This window comes from Sinohyriopsis cumingii, chromosome 7, assembly GCF_028554795.1.
Source record: "Sinohyriopsis cumingii isolate HCF-2022 chromosome 7, ASM2855479v2, whole genome shotgun sequence".
Classification (NCBI taxonomy): domain Eukaryota; kingdom Metazoa; phylum Mollusca; class Bivalvia; order Unionida; family Unionidae; genus Sinohyriopsis; species Sinohyriopsis cumingii.
In genome coordinates, this window is record NC_142967.1 from 78,623,053 (window position 1) to 78,643,435 (window position 20,383).

Genomic DNA, 20,383 nt, shown 5'->3' on the forward strand with positions numbered 1-20,383 from the left:
CTAAATGGAGCCATTATTTTTACATTGAGACCACTCTTTATTCCAAATGCCCATCTTATCCTACTTTTTGCAAAGGCTCATCTGTCTGTTTGCAGTTCATACCGGTTTGCCTTAAATCTCAGACCAAAAAGTCTAAAATCCGGACACAAAATCAGATTCCGACCAAGGGCAAATTTTTAATAGAAAAAATCAGGTCCAAAAAATGAGTTTTTTTAATCTGTATTTTGTAGTGCAACTAGATATTCCGGATTATTTGGTATCATTGTAGAGCTACGTCTGTCTACCTTTCTATAATACCACCCACTTTAGTGCATCATGCATGACCATGACGCTACAGAGCTCGGCAGTAGGCTACTACCTCCTGCCCCGTTAAGTCGTCGCTTGGGGTTAATGTGTTAAGTATGGCTTTCAACTTGTCAAAAAGCCTCCTGACATTTTTCAATCCAAAAAACTTGTTATTCTTACTCAATAAATTTGTCAGGGGTTCAGCAATTACAGAAAAATTGGAACAAAATCTTTGATAGTATATGGCCATTAAATCAAATATAATTAAATCAAATATAATTAAATCAGTAATACATAACAATAAACTGGGGCACAAAAATGAACCTGATTATGATACTTGTAACAGGACCGGTAGTTAAAAAAATTGCATCATAAAAGTTGAGATGATGATAAATGGAACTAGACATAGAGTCACAAAATGGAGCACAAAACTTGAATTGATAATCATGGAACATGTAACAAGACCAGTAGTTGCCAATTGAAGTGAAGAAATTGAGTATGGCACATGTATCAGGACCTGTTGTCATGAAATGGAGCACAAAAACTGACATAATACATACATGCATAACAGGACCTGTAGTCACAAAAAGAGCACACAAATCAATCTGATGATGATAATGTAACATGACCAGTATTCGTGAAATGGTGCACAAAAATTGAACTCATAAAATTCCAGTTTTGGAAATCATGCTTAATAAATGTGACCTTATACTTAGAATCTTTGAATGTTGTTGAAATTTGGCTTGTATACAGAAATATGACAATATGATTTAACATTTCTTTTAACCTTCGGTAAGTGGTCAACAGTTAAACTTATATAAATCTGCTTTATAATACTGTGGCAACAACAAAGTATATGCTTGGTTGTAAGTTGGGTTCAACTCCAAACAACATAGACCCAGATCTGCTGTCACATCATGTGCCAGCAGATCAGGGTCTGTGATGTTTGTTCTACTGAATACTCCTAACAAACTGCATAGATCAATTTCTGCTAGCATTATGCAATGGCAGATCAGGATTTATACTCTAAAATTGTTTGCTTGCTGAAATTTCTGATTCATGGTAACCTTGTTTCTAGAAATTCTTCTTACATTGACTTACCATAATTTGTTGCTATATCATTTTTAAACTTTGTTTCACAGGCAGGATGTAAGGAAAGCAAGAGAAACTGGTGACTGGAAATGGGTACAAGATTTCTATGCAAAAACTTTCGACTCCTTTGCAGATGTTAATACTACATTTAAGGTAGAGAATTGTGAAGACAATTTTAAGCTCACTGTAGAAGATTAGTTATTAGTTAATATTTTAAAGTACTGTGCATCTAAATTTGCAGAGGGACAAAATGATGCCTAAACCTTAATGTTATTTGACTATAATCTTGAAATAATTTTGTTGTTGAAATTATGAGAATTTCTAGTTTTAGCTGTTGGCTTCAGATTTTTTTATTCCAAAATGATCAAGTTTAATCTGTTTCAAAATGATTAGCCTGCTTTACTGATCCCTATCCTAATCACCTTTGAAAAATCCTAAGCAACTTACGCATGAGGAAAGTTTGTTTAGCCTTTGATGTTTGCACATAATGAACTTAATTTGAGGAAATATAACATCAGAGCATTATTTAGTTATTATTAATGGAAATTGACTAAGCTTTATGTGTGTTGGATACATGACACTCTCATTTACTGTAAAACAAATCATTATGCCATATTATAAATATCCCCTGCAGGTCACTGGGTCTGTTTTAGGATATACCATTTTGTCATATGATAAATATGCCCCTGCAAGCCTAATGGTCTATTTTAGGACACGCCAATGTTCTGTATAATAATTATCCTGCAGCAGGCCCAATGGTCTATTTTAGGACATAACAGTGTTTCATATAATAAATATCACCCTGCAGAGGCCACAGGGTCTGTTTCAGGACATGCCAATATGCTATATGATAAATATAACACATTAGGCCCAATGGCCTATTTTAGGACATGCCAGTGTTTCATATAATAAATATCCCCCCTGCAGGCCTCAGGGTCTATTTTAGGACTTGCCAATATTCCATATGATAATTATCCCACAGCAGGCCCAATGGTCTGTTTTAGGACATGCCAATGTTCCATATAATAATACCCCTCAGGCCTCAGGATCTGTTTTAGGACATGCCAGTCTGCTGTATAATAAATATCCCACAGCAGACCACAATGCCTGTTGTAGGATATGTCACTGTACTATATGCTAAATATCCCACAGCAGGCCTCAGGATCTATTTTAGGATATGCGTTTTCACACAAGAAATCAGCATCTTCATAAGGCCATTATTTATCTCTTCATTAAATCCCTTTTGTGATTAGAAAACTGCGGGAAACAACACCCAAACTTTTCAGCTCAATTATAGAAGTTTGGGTAAGTGGTCTGATTTGCTCTTCTTTATGTTGTAAGAGGTGAAGAGGTAACTTTTTTGTCGTGGCATGCATCTGATGATGATGTTCACTCTGGGAAGGTCTTAGACTTTTCTTAAAGACCTTGGTTTAGGTAACCAATAAAATATGTGTTTCTGGTCAGCACACCATCCCTGTTTCTCCTTGCCAACTGTGGCACCTTTTTCCCCCTGTTAATTTTTTTTTTAAAATTTAATTTTTAAAAAAAAAATCACATTAAATATTTATAATGTTTAAAAAAAAGACCTGCCTACCCTAATTTAAAAATCAGCACAGTAGGTAACATATATTGGTGGTGGGAACCATATATTAAATGGTTGCCATTTATTTGAATGGATTTTACTGTCTTTCTGACTTTATCTTGGTTTTGTATGCTTCTTTTGCAATACCTAAACTTTCTTAGCATTATATAGCAAGGACTGTGTTGGTCTGCCATTCAATTTAAGATAACAAATCCTTCAGACTCTATTTACTTTGTGAGTGATTACGGTAGGTAAAATTTACATGTCGATAAATACCCAACCATGTTCATTTAATTCTTTATTAGAAGTTTTTCCAAATTATGCTAGAAGTTTAAATAGATATTTGGTAAAGAACTTCTAAGTATTGATACAGTGGTTTATATCTGCATCTTTTATTTAATGTAGAGAAACCCAAACAAAGATTACAAAACGATTGAGGATCCAGGGCTCAAATTTGACCTCGTTGATACAGTGTATGATCTCCTTTTAGGACTGGTAAGTGTCTTAATTTTTTATCAATTGAAATTTGTGTTCTAGCTCTGTCTTTTAGTTTCTTTTAAGTGTTATCATCATAAATGCAATGTGTCCTCTTGTAATTAAAACATAAAATGCGTCAATCTACTGTAACAGCTATGTCCGTGAGCGTTTCTCTGAGAACCTAATTAAGTGCCGACTGTGTTTTGATAACTGACTTCTGGAAGTATTTGTTGTATTGTAGCACTGAATCAAAAGCTGGCCTCCTTTGTATTACTATGTTAATTATGTCTTTTGAATCAAATAAAGGAGGTGGAATAAAAGAAAAGTTAAAAGGCACGAAAATCCTACAAGCTTAAAATCTAGCAAATCTGGTCGTATGTCGGGTGAACTCACTTCACTTGATTAATCGAACACTTATAAATGTTCTTGCATTATGTAACAGAAACTACCTTAAATTAACCAACTCTTTCATAACTGAAGCGAAATGAATACTCCATAAAATAAAGAGATTGATTTCACAGATATGGATCATTGTGGCCAAGCAAGTTTCAGAGAATTCTTGAACTGGCACTTAGAGATATCCTCAAGGATGATGAGAAGTTTCATTATTACTTCCAATGAAATCATGACATCAATATTGTACTAATTGAACAATACAAAAATTGAGTTTTGATGTAGACGATAGTCTCGTGAAATAAATGGTGCATGTTTTGAGAAAAAGGAATCTTGTTTGGTGGTGTATCAACAGTTAGTCTAGTTCCCTGCTCCATCGACTCCCAATTTGGCAGTCCTGTTGTACAGATTACAAAAGTGGTATCAGCCTAGTTTAAATTACCAGCTTATAAAGATCATATTAAACAAGAAAGTACTCTAGGGTACTTTTACTGTACGATACCATTACAAGTACACGAAAATTGGCTGCATTTTTGCATACATGATTCTCAAATGAGATCTAATTCATGTTAGTCTTGTGTGCATTTTAACATGCAAATTAGGTAGACTCGCATGAACAATAGAACAAAATCTGAAAATCACATGAGCCGAATCATATCCAATGTATCAAGGGAACAATCCAGAAATTCTGACTGCTACACAGAAAGGCAAGCTCTTCAGTCTGACGAATCTCGCACGGCCATTTTCTTGAATATGTGGCAAAATCTTCACATTTTTGAATGCATGGCTTCAGAAACATTTTACTTCAAATCCATATAGAAATCCAGTCGGGGAAGAAATGCTGTCAGATGGTTATAATTCCCTCCCTTCTGTTAAAACTGTATGCTGTTAGGTGAAAAACAAGAGTGTTAGCCATATGAATACACTGAACCACTTCTTCTAAACAAATAATCTCAGAATAAAAGCCTTCATCCTCCCCAGCTTCTTGAAGAGTCTGGCACCATCCACTGAAATAGATTACAGCAATATGTAATATGTAACGTAGTAAAAATATTTGACTGTTCACCTGTTTGGCAGAGACATTTCATTTAAGTTCAACATTAGAGAAATATTTCACAGGTTATAGAAAATTTTATAAGTGTTACCCATATACACAAATTAGCCATCCTTTAAAGAGATCCTAAATATTAGTTTTACCATCCATTTTGAAAGGAATATGACATCTGCCAAATGACTGGTATTTTACATCTTTAAACAATTCCAGAATGCAATGAAATTACTCAGTTGATATTTTGAGATCTTTGAAATAGACTCTCTACCATCCTTTTTGAAAATTAAAAAAAAGAAATAGATCAATACAGCGACCTGAACTTGTCTCAGTTTAAGTTAATTGCAAGTGGGTAATTGCTAAATTTGATATGTGAGAAGAAAAAAGGCCCTAAGAAAAATGAGATTAATTTGCTTGCATGTAATTTCAAAAGTCATCAACCTGTTTTCGTTAACTGATGACAGTGCATCCAAATCTGCAGTTTGACAGATGCAGCAGTAAATAATAATAATCTACGAAGTTCTCATCACGATGATTATGTGGAGGAAGATTACAAAGCCACTTTCTGATATTTGATGTACTGTAAGCAAACACTGCACAGCAAGAAAAATATAATACAGTATAATCAGCCGCCAAGCTGCAGTCCAGTAAATGGGCAAATTGCAAATAATCTTTGATTTTACTCACCAACATGATAACTCCGTGATTTTAAATATGTCTGTGGGATTACATATCAGTTGCTGCACATGTATTGCTACTGATTGCAATGAAATTTCCTGAATTAACGAGCTAAATTGTGATTGTTCAATTTTGGAAATGGACCTGCTTTGAAACTGAGACTGGCTTTTGTTTTCCTGACTCGGATATATTGTATGTAGATTCTGATTTGTAAACCAGTCTCAAGACTGAATGCAAGGGAAGTAAATGCCATTCATGTCTTGATGCCGCATTAGGTCTCTGTTGCGGAAAACCACATTTTATCTTGCATGATTTTATTATTGGATTTTTTAAATTTTTATAAAAGCAAAATTCATGAACCTTAATTCTTTACAGAATGTTGGCAGATAGGGATGGGTCTCTCTCTCTCTCTCTCTCTCTCTCTCAGAAAACAACAACTATATACATTTTAAGCTTTTATTTAGTATAAAAAGAAATGCCATTGATTTGTTTCTTCTGGCAGCAGATAATAATAATAATACACAACAACACTTACAGTAATAACAACAGGGACACATAATATACATCATGATAAGCAAAAGCTTCAGAACAATAGAATTGTATCAATAATGGCAATTTTTTAACTCCTCGCATTGTTAAAAAAATTATCATTATTGGAGCTTTGATATTGTTTGGAAATGTATAATAACAGAAAATAAAATCATAATCATTTACTTGTCTTGCATCTGTAAATAATGGAATTATTATTATTATTATTAGTATAAATTTTTACGTTGTGATATTTACCACATTAAAAATTATATAAATTTGGTAATATTAAATATCACAAAATGCAAATGCTGGAAATTTAATAATTAACATTATTAAAATTAACTGAGGGCACCTTTAGCATAAAATTATTTCTTGTACATTTTCATTCTGAAATTGTTTAAAAGTTATTTGCAGTTTATATGCATATAGCAGACAATGAACAAACATTTTCTAAGAAATTGAGTCTGGAAGTATGTGGAAGCTTGTGCTTTTTATAAGCCTGTAAATTGTGCAAGCTTGCAGATGCTTATAAGAAAATGACTATAAATTGTGCCATGCTTGCACAAGCTTGCACAAGCTAACAAATATTTATTTGCAAGTGTGATACAAGCTTGCTGCAACCTTGTGGCAAGCTTGGAGCAAAGCTAACTGCAAGGATGCATTTTGGTTTGGGAGCCCAGGTTGGCTGCCTCAGTGAATCCTTAGGAAGTACACATAGCTTACATTTCCTTAGGAAGTACACATAGCTTACATTTCCTTAGGAAGTACTCTTAGCTTACATTTCCTTAGGAAGTACTCTTAGCTTACATTTCCTTAGGAAGTACACATAGCTTACATTTCCTTAGGAAGTACATACATTTCCTTAGGAAGTACACTTAGCTTACATTTCCTTAGGAAGTACTCTTAGCTTACATTTCCTTAGGAAGTACACTTAGCTTACATTTCCTTAGGAAGTACACTTAGCTTACATTTTCTTAGGAAGTACTCTTATCTTACATTTCCTTAGGAAGTACACATAGCTTACATTTCCTTAGGAAGTACTCTTATCTTACATTTCCTTAGGAAGTACACTTAGCTTACATTTCTGCTGCTTGATATAATCAGTAATGTGTTAAAAGTGCTATTAAAACAACAACACCCACCCCCTAAACAAAACAAGCACCCACAGGTAACTGAGTGTCAGACTTTACTGGGAAATCCACAGGTAACTGAATGTCAGACTCTACTCCAGGGAAATTGAACATATGTCAGAGCTGTGGCTTAATCAAACGCATTATTAGTTCTGAAAACAAAGCAGGTGCTGCATTTACAAGCAAGGTTTTTATGTCCAACACTGTCACATTAATCAGAAAATGCTGCTTGTGAAATAGGTCTGATTTTGGAAAGAGGCTAATACAAATCAAAACTTCAGTTGCACAAAACACAATCACTGTTGCCAGGACACAAAATATAATGCAAACATGGGTAGTTCAGACATGCAGAAATGGAAGTGGCTTACTAATCAACATCCTTGTTTATTTTTTTGTCTTTGTTTTTAAAGTTTATCTGTTATAATGCCAACAATGATAAATTATAATGCCAACAAGGATAATTTATAATGCCAACTGTCATACAGTAAAATACCAACAAGGATAATTTATAATACCAACAGTGATACAGTATTTAACACAATAATGTCTGTATGGAAATATTCCTGACATCATTGTACATTCATAATCATACGTGTTTTATCCCCATGCCAGGCCTCAGTTTTAAACAAAAGTACTTTCATGTGGTAATCTGCACAAAATGGTGACCACATTAAAAAACAAAACAAAAAACCAAAAAAAACAATGGGACAATTCTTTTATGACAAGTGACACAGAGGATTTAAATTATTTTTGTTATTGGTGATTTAATTACCATATTAAATCTATTTTGCTACGTTCATGCAAGTAATAAATATTTGCAAATAGTTTTTGGTGTTCAACAGCAAACAGCATACATACAGAAAATAGTGAATGAGAATAAATTAGCAGCACTGTGGAATTTTTCATTCTGAATCTAGTTCCTCAGGTTAATACCTATTATCAACTTCTAATATTTTATTTTTCCATCTATCTGAAATTTTTCTGCTTAGATCAATAACATTTTTACTTAAATTATGCATTCTCGCATATGTGCCTATATTCTCACTTATAAATTCAGACCAAATGCAAACAACATAGACCAGGGCTCCCATTGCATTGTGTGTTGGCATTGTGTGTTGGCATAGTGTGTTGGCATCAGCATCTGTGTTGCTTGTTCTTCTGATTACATGAGACAAATCATGTGAACCCAGATCTGCTGGGACATTATGTAGTGGCAGATCTGGGTCTGTGCAGTTTGCAGTTGGACTTGGTTTTTAAGTGAGCATACATTGTACTTTTTTTAGTCCCATAAAAACAGAAATTCATATTTGTTATTTAATACAAGTGCAGGTGTCACAGAACAGGTTTCCCTTAATGCATCTACATTATCACAAACTGAATAATTTCTATTTAGTCTTTTTTACACCCACTATGTTTTATTTGTATTTTGTTCTCAAAGAAATATTCTTTATTTACCTTTGACAGCCAAGATAAGTTCAGTTACTGACATTTCAGTAGGTCGTCTTTTCTGCATGTATTCATACCAGTAGCTCTTTGTAGATGGGCCAAATGTGAAGAAAAAAAATCTTTGAAAACCTAGCTTTAGCAATAACTGAGAGTGATTCCCATATTAGATAATTAAGAACTACTTGTACTTAAGGTCACGTAAGTGAATTCCATCAAGACGTTGAAAGAATCCATTGAAAAATTATGAAGTGCATCAATCAGTACATATTTTAATTGATATCAGAAATGTGATTCTGATGTATGTTATTGATTTGACATTTTAATAATGTGAGACCATTATGTCAGTAATAGTCAGTTATAAGGAAATAATTTCCCATGAGATGGATATCTACTATAAACCATGTGGAGTGTGTTGCCCTATGACATCCATCTGGTTGCCAGTCCATATGTTCCCTGTTTCATTTCCACACTGTGACTTATCTAAACTGTGTTCTTTGACCTTTTGACCCCCAAGTATATAGGTTCCTTTACCACTCCAAGTACAAGCCATCCACAAAGTTTGATCATGGAACTTGTTCTACAAAAAAAAGTTATCGTACAAAATCCTTACAGTTCACAAAGTTTGAGAACAATAAGTGATGAATTTCAAGATCACATACCCTGACCAAAGGTCAGTACCACTGATATGTATTGGTCAGTAATCTCCAAAGTCAAAATAGGATTTCCATTGCTCAAATTTATTGTATGCCTTTATATTGATGAGACTTTAACTTAGTTGGATTTCCAATATTCCAAGTCTTTTACGTAGTTATGGCCTCAGACAACGTGTTCTCATAATTTTGGATTCTCTACACAGGTATCTTTTTGCAAAGCCCTGTCATGCAGGTTATTGGTAGTCATTGGCCCTTGTGATGGACCCATTGACACTTTTGAGTTTTACTCTCAAGTTTTACTTCCTGCAAGTTTTAAAAAATTTGTCAAAACCCAGGTTGCAAAAATCACAAAAAACTAAATTCACAAAATTTAAAATGAAAATTAAATATTGCAGAAATTTGTTCCAGTGGAGGATATTTTTGGTGGCAGCATACAATTTTTCACGATATTGCTTATTGTTTCTTCTTTTTTCAGCCTCAGGACATACAGAAAACAGTATTAAAGAGTATTATAAACTGTCTGTTGAAGGATAAAAGGTAAATTATGAATTTCATCATTAATGCTGAGTTCTGGAAGAGAATTTAATAAATTTTGTATTTTGGATATTAGAACAGCTCTTGGTTTTTGTTCTTTTTTAAAAAAAACTTGATGTGTTATTTTGTGAATACTACAGAACTTATGCTATGGGACCGAATCTTAGGCATCAGGATGTTTATAGTCTGTTTGAAAATGTCAAGTAGCTTAGTGACCAAGATTAGTTCATTTTTCATTGTGCTCCCATTGATGCTAAAATCCTGTCCATATTGAACGGTTGGGATAAAAAATCATGTCCCAAATTATGAGATTACTCTAAGAAAAGTATACCCAGTTATAGGACTGTGCTTGACTTAAAATAAATCTCCTACATAAACAGTTTGATAAAATGTTTCACCATTGTTAGGTTTAGCAATTGGCTTGAACCATTGATTGTAGAAATTTGTTTAAAAATTGAAAAAGTATTGATTACCCTTATCATGACAAAGAATGCCATGCCAGTTATATTTATTATTGATTTTAAATATTATCATATTTACATTTCTCATCGACTTGGTTGTTAGATAGTTTTTAAATAAGCTGGACAAATGTGATCCATATCAACGAATTTGTATTATTTTCTCTTCCTTTATTTCAGCATGAATTATTGATTAGATCTGGTATGAGTTTACAGCTTCTTATTGATCAGTGCCTTGTGCTGGCACGTATCTACATTGACATGATAATGAAAAGATACTGAATTGAAACATTAGATTTTTATACTGTATTTTAAAAAACCAATTTTGTAGTGAACCCCATAGATGTACATGTATACAATATACAAACAATATAGTATTAGGTATATGTTTTATATTTGCGGTTCAGCATGATCTGTACCATATGTACTAGTATATCAGTCGGATCCAACTGTTGACTGCATAGATGCAGGTCTACTGTTGCTTGATGTACCAGCATATATGGTTGTGCAGTTTGTTTGGATTAGTAGGTAGAACAAACAACATACACCCCGATATGCTGGTACATTGTGCAGCGGCAAATCAGGTGTATGTTGCTTGCAGTTGGACCCAACTTACAGGTGAGTATATATGGTATATATTTTTTCGTATTGTCCCAGATGATACATATTTTGGTTAATAAACCCTAGACCTTTTGGCCATTTTGTGGGCTTGATCAAACCACCCAAATCTGTAAACCTTTATTTACACGTTTGACCATGCTCTAGTCCAAAATTTGAAGCATTCAGATTTCAGAAGTTCATTATACTTAGTAGATCCAAAAGATTAGGGGCCCCAAACTTGTAGTGAGGTGTCTTGATTGCAGGTCAGTTTTAAATATTACAATTTTGAGAGCAAATGTTAATTCAAGACTGGACATAGGGTAGTGCAAGTTAATGATCAGGGCATTCATTTGCAGTACCTGACCTGTTACAATGAGCCATCTGGAGGCAATTTGTGGACACTGTTACAATGAGCCATCTGGAGGCAATTTGTGGACACTGTTACAATGAGCCATCTGGAGGCAATTTGTGGACACTGTTACAGCAAGGGAAGAAAGAAAAAGGAAAGAAATGAAAGAAAAATGTAGTTGCATTTTATTGATAAATACTGTAGTGTAGACCAATTAGGAATAAAAGATGTTTTATGACTATCAGGTGCCCCTCTTAACTGTAACAACCATCAATAAATAGAACATTAGCATTGATTTGGTTTCATGCACCAGTAGGCAGGAGTAATTTATTATTGAATGCTTGATTATTTTATGCCATCATTAGAAACACCAAAAGACTTGAGTGGAGCAGGCAGCTTTTGTTTAACTTAAAATCAATGGAAGCAGCACATCGTTGTTGATGTACTTGAATATGATCATTAAAGTACTGGTCTTGTTTAATGATGATTGGGTACAAGCAGATTATATATGAACTGTAACAACTTTCACATATTGGAGTTAGTATACAGTGTCAGTCATGTGGAAATTTTAATTTCTTTTTCAGGTGCAAATATAGTGCATTTTTGATGCATGGCCAGTTTAAATTTCAGATAATATTTAGTTGTCAAAGCAAACCTTTAACCCAACAAATTGCCCACGAATCTTCTGTCAGAGAGATTTTTTCTTTTCAAAGGCTGGATTCCACATCATTGTTGTTTGGCCCCAAAAATAATTGAAAATAAACGGGGAACTAGTCACGTTATCAAGGATTTTTGTCCATGTAATTGTTTTTGTTAAAATGTATACATGTATGTAGCATATCTGTAAAAGAGATAATGTACAAGTATTTAGATAAATTTGCAGATAAATACATTAACTCTGAGTGGGTCGGTGGTTCTTTCCGGGGTTTTCCCGGGTTCTTCCTCCACCAGTAATACTGGCCGCCATGTATGGCCTATCGTGTGCTGAAAAATGGTGTTAAGCCCTACAACAACAACAACAACATTAACTCTGACCAATTTATAGCTGGTATTCTGATGTACATGCCCCGTACTCTCCTCACTTTTTCCTAAATCCCAATGCCTCAGTTTAACCTTGAGACAGAGACCTTGACCTTGAGACAGAGATGACCTTCAGTGCTTGTGATCACAGCAGGAATATCCTTCTCAGCATCCTAGAAACACAGGCTGCTTGCTAGCATTAATTGGATGTGCCAGCCTCATATTACACAGCTGGGATATGGTTGCCATGGACAAAATATTGTGTATCATATGGCTGATATCAAGGAGGCACCCATGCTCCTTTACTTTGCTTGGAAGTTTGGAACCATCTCAGATCTTTGGAGGGGATCATTGTCCAAGTGCACCACATTCCAGACAAGAGTAGTATCCAGGAAGATAGCTCATTGTCTGTCTGTTACAGACTTTACTTCTGTACAATAACTCAAACTGACCACCAGCTATATAGTTACCAGACTTTGTACATGGTTTGCACTTGGGATAAGGAAGAACACAATTAAATATAGGCTGCCAAGGCCATGGTCAAAGACTGAAAGAAGAAAGACGGTTTCTGCACAATAACAGTAACTAAGTTTCCACCATCTGCAGTTATCAAACTTTATGGATAGCTTGCACTTTGGGTAAGGAAGAAGAACCCTATAGATTTGAGGCTCAAAGGTTAAGGTAACTATAGTTGAAAGTTTCTGCACAATAACTCAAATTCTCAGCCATTTAAAATTACAAAAGTTTGGGGATAGCTTGCACTGGGAAGAATCCTATTGATTCTAGGATCCAGTGGTCAGTGTTACTGTGACTGAAAGAAGAGAAATGGTTTCCACAAAATAAAGTTTTTCACCATCTGTCTTAACCAGGCTTTGTGAATGTCTTGCACTTATGGTAAGAAAGCATCCTTTGAAAAGGTCAGAAGTCAAGATCACTTGAACTTAAAGCATAAAAATGGTTTTCACACAATAACAGTAGTTCTACAGCACTTACTTGGATCAGACTTTGTGGATGGCATGCTATGCAGTTGGAATTAGGAATAACCCTATCAAATTTGACATAAAAATACTGAAAGATCAGGGTCACTGTGACTTAAAGAAAAAATTAGTTTCTGCACAATAACATTAGTTCTGCATCACAATCTTAAACCAAACTTTGTGAGATGGCTTATTTAGGGTTACAGGGAAGAAGTAAATCATCTTTAAGGTTAAAAGGTCAAAAGTCAATGTTACTCTGAAAAACTTTAAGTGTTTTCTGCAAATATTCAGTTATCCACATTGAGAAGAACTATTAAACAGTGGTGTGTATATAGTTTACTGTATGTATTACTCTTGTTAAGTACTGTAGGAGGCCAATGGTATTTTTAGTTTGCAACATGGTTGAACAACAAGCTTCCACTCCATGTCTCACCGTTTCCAGATAAGTGTACATGGGTGCCAGATGACTCCAGTCTGAGTGGGGTTGACTGTATGCTTGTGCCTTCTCTTATTTTAGAATAGATCCTCAAGTTCTGCAGAGTTGGGACTTCTTTATAATGATTCATCTAGAGAGCACCCATGTTGCCTCAACAGACATGGTTCATTGAATTGATCAGGTGAAAGGGATTTGCTGATGAGAAGGGATCTGCTGCCAAAGCAGAGAGGATCGCTCCTCCACAACACTCTGCAGATTCTCCAACTTCTTGCCTGACTCATATCAAGCAATCTATCTGCCAAGATCAGTTTTCTAGCAGAGTAGCAGATTACATTGCTAAGGCTAGAAGGCAGTCAGCCTCTTAGGTTTATGAAGCCAAGTGGAGAAGTTTCTGTTATTGGTGATGAAGACAACATATTAATCCAATCTGCTCCTCTTTGACTGCTGTTTCTTTTCTCTCTTTTTGAAGAAAATTATTACTCAGTTTCCACAATTTAAGAATTATAGAACAGCCATCTCCAATAAATGACTCAGACAATCATCTCTCAGAACTGATTAATAGGTACATTGACCCACAGAGACCAGTCTCTCGCTAATCAATGTTGCTGGAATTTTTAATGTGTTCTTTATATTTTATCTAAACTCCCATATGAGCTTTTAAGTGAGGTTTCCTTCAAAGAACGTTACCTTAAAGACAATATACCTTCTCTGTTTAGAATCAGCATGGAGAAGGATTTATACCTTACAAGAAGAAGAGGGTTGCCTACAGTTCAGTAGCAACTATGACTCCCCTTCTTTGTCAGCCCAGATTTCTTGTCATGAATCAGCTACCTTAGTTGGCTTGTGAACCAGATGAAATCCTAGTCTCAGCCACATCTGAGCTACTGATGATTAAACTTCTTTGCCCAGTTAGAACACCACTTTTTATTTGGCTCAATCAAAATGGAAAAGAAGTTATCCAAAATGTCTTATTTTCTCCGTCCCCAAAGTACTTTTGATATATTTGCAGCCTCCATCTTGAAGTAGATTATTCTTTGAAAGAGCTTATCAATTGCTCATTGAAAGAGATCTTTCTTTCATGAGAATCAGAGCTCTTGACTTTATTGCTGCATCTTGGGCCTTTTCTAGTCATTCTTATGATAAATTTATGAAAGTCACCTTCTGGTATCTTGTGTCACCAGTCTTCATAAATGAATCTGCCTTCATTTAGAGTGAAGGCATTGATACTTTAGCCCCAATTGCATATCAGTCCAGCATGTTGTCAGAAAATCATCTTCCTATCTGCAGTAGAGCACCCTACTGGCAGTACATAGTTTGTTCACTCTAACAGCCAGTTATGGGGCCATAAGCCTTTCTCCAGACCGGAAAGTCAGCAATAGCAGGTAATGTATTAATTTTGTTGTGGGATTAAAACTCAGAAACTGATTTTAATTACCCAATGTTTACCTGTTATTTTCACTCAATTCCTTTAAGTCTTGGAGCAAGGCAAACAAAGAATGATATTCTCAGTGATGGAATTTAACTGAGTTATCAGACTGGGATTATGTTTGTTTTGTTCAAGGCTCTCTGAGGTCATGGTAAGTCAGCTAAGAAAGTAAGTTTCTACCCATAAAATTTAGTTGAAGACCACATACCTTGAAAATTGGTTGAATTCATTCATACCCATTAGTCAGTATTCTCCAGTCAACCATGATATACCAGTATCTGCATTGATGAACATCAAATCTGGGTGCTGTTCATTGTACTCTTGTTTTGTTTGCTTCTATTTCTTTATACTTTTTGAGAGATAATGTTGTTGGATGAATCAATGTCAAATGAAGCCAAGACATTTCATTCTGCAGAATTCTCACTCGACCTTTTAACCTGGGGGTCAAGGTTACATGTTTTATGGCACCATGTGCATGACATGCAGGCCCTGGCCTTGTAGTTGTAAAATTTTACACATACACCCAGATCCATGACACATCCCTCCCCATCCCAATGATTATCCCATGCCAACTTCCCATATACACTGTCCCAAGGGTCATACATTCCCCAGAATGCATTGCACTTAACGTGTATGCTATGTATCTTATGCTGTAATTGTATAATTATAAAGTTTTGTCAAAGTATGGTACACTTAGTATTCCATATATACCCACTTAAAAATTGTGTCCAACTACAAACAACACGACCCTGATCTGGCATTCTATCATGCACTGGCAGATATTACTGCACAGTATCCAACAAGCTGATATGGGTCTATGCAGTTTGCAGTTGGATATGACTTATATGTGAGTATATACAGTAAACTTATTATGAGATAAAGATGTTCTTGGTAAGTATTTTCCTGTTTTAATGGCAGAGTGGGTGTGTTTTATATCAAGCTTGTGATCATATGAACATGTTTTTAAAAAAATGTAGGAGTGATATAATTGCAAATGAGTCACAGTAAAGCCCTTCACTTCACTCGTATGTGCTAGGTTGACGTGTCAGGCTTTCCTCTCCATGTTTTCCAAGCACTGCAAAAGACATTGCTTTATTCTCCATGCTTGAGAATTGTATTACAAGAAGTTGGTAGTTGTTGTCAATTTCATGTATATTTCATTGTAGTTGTAACTATTCATGATCATTTTTATCCTGGTTTTCAAGGAATACAGACGGACGTATTCGGTGAGAATTAGAACATTTTTATATGTAGCAGAAGATCATCACAAATCATGTTTTCCCATTTTTATTGATGTTGTCATGCACTAATTGAAACAATTTTCATGTTATTTAGTACTCTGAATTTCAATTTATGGTACTAGATAAAGGAAAAAGAAATAAATACCTTAACCGCATGATTAAAATAGACTATAGAGTTGTCGTGTTGGCTGATTTTTAGAGCCCCACTAAGAAGCTGATTCATAGGGAACTATATTAGGGTCTATCCTTGAACATATTGGGGGTTTTGTGAACATTGAAGAGATTTAACGAAGATAGTATGAGGCATGATTGTAGTATATTTGATTTTTCAGAGTAATGTTTTTAAAATTAGCATTAACTTCACAATTATGCATTTGAAAATAGGTCCCTCTATGTAAAGAATTTTTTTAGGTCCATGGGATATGTAGAAACGGCTCTTTAGATAAATCTTAATATCCACAACGTTTAAGACCTGTGAAGGAAATTTAAGAAAAATATTCTGATATTTTTGGCTCAACTGGTCATAGATAAGAAGAGCTTATAAAAAGGCTTCATCTCTATCAGTGCAGTAGTTATTCCATCAGCACTGGTTTTGCGACTTTTAAGCTACATCAAGGATTGCAACAAAGGTTTTCACTGGAAGACAACGTTTGGTACATGGATCTAGTCACTGAAATTGTCTTGTTTGTCCTGAATTAAAATTGTTCCAAGACTGATTTTCAAAATCAATTTATTGCTATTTCTCCCAGATGGAAGGTGATACTAACATTGGATTTTCACCAGAAGACTTCTTTTTCTTATCTCTAGTTGGTTCTAAATGAAAGTGGTGCTGTTCCGATATCTAATATGGCTGCAGTGGAAACCATCCTCCAGTATTTAGTACTAAAAAGAAAGCCATATAGGGGGTGCTTACCAGTTATTATGTACTTTTGAGAGAGTGATGTATGTAAGGTGAAGTTGTTTGCATTTAAAACATGCACAGTGGCAAGAATGTTGGCATACCTCTATGCTACATTAATGTAATATGGCTGATATTTCTTTGGATATTGTACTTTTGGAATTCGTAAATGATCTAAGCACACTGTTACCTAAAATTACTGCTCCCTTGTGCTGCAAAAATCAGCCTGGATTTGTCTAAAGTACACTATCCTTAGCAGCTATTAAAATAGGGAAAATTAACTTTTGCCAGACTAGACAATACCAGGTTCTGAAAGTGCAATGAATGAATTACCAAATCTATAAAATGTGAAAATAGTTAATGTTTTTTTTTAATACAATTTGCCTCTGAAGTTCAGGAAGTGAAAATGACAAAGTGCAGCTAGCACTTTTTTGAAAGTTGCACATCTGGAGTAAGGCCAAGCTGTATACAATATAACCCATATTACACCCATCAGTCATACACCAAAATAAAGGGAATTAAAGGTTCTTTGAACAATACCAAGGTCTTTTTTAAATAGCCAGTATAACCAGTGAGGAAACCCGGGAAAATTCTTTTCCTTTAAAATTCTAACCCAATGCAAAATATGAAACTGTAGAGTGCCACCATAAACATGGAATTTTCACCAGAAAACTTGTTATGGTATCTAGTTGGTCCTTACTGAAAATTATACCAATCTGAATTCAGTATGGTCATTATGGTGTTCGTCTTGAAAATCTTGTTAGAGCCACTCCTTCTGAATGAATGATTATATCAGTATGGGTGACCATACTCGCACAAAGTTTTCACCAAAAGACTACTTATGTTTTATTGGTCCTAACAGATATCTTATCAAGTATATGACAAAAAGGACCTCTCGTTGGTTCTTGGCTTTTTGTTTCTAGCAAGTTAAGCATCAGTTCCTTTGAGGGACTCTTGTTTTTAGTGTTGTATACAGAGATAATGATGTACTTTTATTGTCAAATAAATGTTGTAGTTGGTTTAATGTTTTTGTTGACCCCACACTCGGAAAACAACCCATTTTTCCAGCAGAAAATCATCATCATTATCCGTTCAAGGTTGTTTTTTTTTATAGTGTTCCAGCAATTCTTTGATCACAGGCATGACTTGCAGGTCCTGGCTTTTTGTATACATTTTCTGTATCTCTTTCCTTTTATCATGCAAACGTTTAACAAAGGAAAGCTAGAATCTCATAGACTGTATTATGCTTTGAAAGGCTAGAAATTTCAGTGATGAATGGTGTTTGAACTTCAATGATTAAAGAAGGAATTATTTGATTATTCAGAGTATAATTCTGCTTTGCTCTATTTGCACATTTTGTTTTAACCTAGTGTGGTCATAACCCTATTTAACACATAAAGTCATTGATGTAAAATTGTAGGAGCAGTAGTGAATGGAAACGTTTTTTTCTATTGAAGATTTTGAGAAATGATTGAATGTTGTGAATTTTGACAATTTGTATGATAATGATACAGATGGAAAAGATATACATGGAAAAGAAATAAAGAAATATAACTGCAGGTTACATCTAAAATGTTCCTTGTTGAAAAGAATTAAAAATATAGACTTTAGATAATATATCAGGGTTCTATCCTGCATTTGTATATGTAAAACTTGACAAATTACATCTAGTGATCGATTTAGTAGTAATCATCTAGCTATACAACTATGGGATTGCTGTCACAAACATACTGCTTAAATTTTTAAAGAAGATGCAATTTGTTGAGAGAATTGTTTTTTTTATACATTTTTATAACAAGATATTTGTTTTGTGCATTTGCATTCCAGCACATTTTAAAGTTTATTTACCATTGCACCATTTTGCAAATTATTTACCATCGCCACAGGCTGATAATTATTTACCATTGCCAGTTTGATAATTATTTACCATTGCCACAGGCTGATAATAATTTACCATTGCCACAGGCTGATAATAATTTACCATTGCCAGTTTGATAATTATTTACCATTGCCACAGGCTGATAATAATTTACCATTGCCACAGTTTTATAAATTTTTACCATTGCCACAGGCTGATAATTATTTACCATTGCCAGTTTGGTAATGATTTACCATTGCTTCAGTTTGATAACTGTTTACTATTGGCTTAGGCTAATAACTTTTTACTATCACCAGTTTGATAATGATTTATCATTGCCACAGATTGATAATGATTTAACATCGCCACAGTTTAAATTTTTTACCATTGCCACAGGCTGATAATTATTTACTATCACCAGTTTGATAATGATTTACATTGCCACAGTTTGATAATGATTTACCATCACCAGTTTGAGTTTGATAATCATATACCATTGCCACAGTTTGATAATTATTTACCATCATCATGGCTGATTACTTATCATCACCAGTTTGATAATGATTTACCATTACCACAGTTTGCTAATTATTAACCATTGCCACATTTTCATAACTGTTTACCATTGTTGCAACCGCTCTGGTGGCCTAGTGGTTAGAGCATCCGCCTCGGAAGCAGGAGGTCATGGGTTCGAAACCCCAGCAGTGTCATACTAAAGACTTACAAAAATGGTACTAACAGCTGCCTCGCTAGGTGCTCAGCATTAAGAGGTTAGTGTTAGGACTAGTTGACCCAGTGTCAGGATAATGTGACTCGGTGGGACATCAAAGCTATGTGTCTGCAGGATGATGCCCTATCACTATAAAACTGCCACACTGTAGACATCATAGCGATATGACTGAAAAATTGTTAAAGCTATGTTACAAATCCTATTCACATACACACACCATTGTTACAGGTTGATAATTATATACCATCACCAGTTTGGTAATTATTTATCATTGCCAGAGTTTGATAATGATCTACCACTGCCACAGGTTGATAATTATTTACTATTGCCACAGTTTGATAATGATTTACCATTGCCACAGTTTGATAATTATTTACCATCACCAGTTCGATATTGATTTACCATTATCACAGTTTACTCATGAATTACCATTACCTAGGTTTGGTAATTATTTACCATTGCCAGTATGATAATGATTTACCATTGCCACATTTTGATATTTTAATTTACCATTGCCATAGTTTGATAATGATTTACCATT

At 34.7% G+C, this 20,383-nt stretch overlaps 1 protein-coding gene across 1 annotated transcript in view; it reads left to right on the forward strand.

Moving 5' to 3' along the window:
* The window catches only part of LOC149795586 (putative E3 ubiquitin-protein ligase HECTD2), a 108,977-nt gene that overhangs the window by 17,085 nt on the left and 71,509 nt on the right, over nucleotides 1–20,383 (forward strand). The window contains exons 3-5 of the mRNA XM_089965422.1: nucleotides 1,428–1,530; nucleotides 3,365–3,454; nucleotides 9,791–9,852. Of these exons, the coding sequence (XP_089821548.1) occupies nucleotides 1,428–1,530; nucleotides 3,365–3,454; nucleotides 9,791–9,852 (255 nt within the window). The remainder of the gene's footprint in view (nucleotides 1–1,427; nucleotides 1,531–3,364; nucleotides 3,455–9,790; nucleotides 9,853–20,383) is intronic.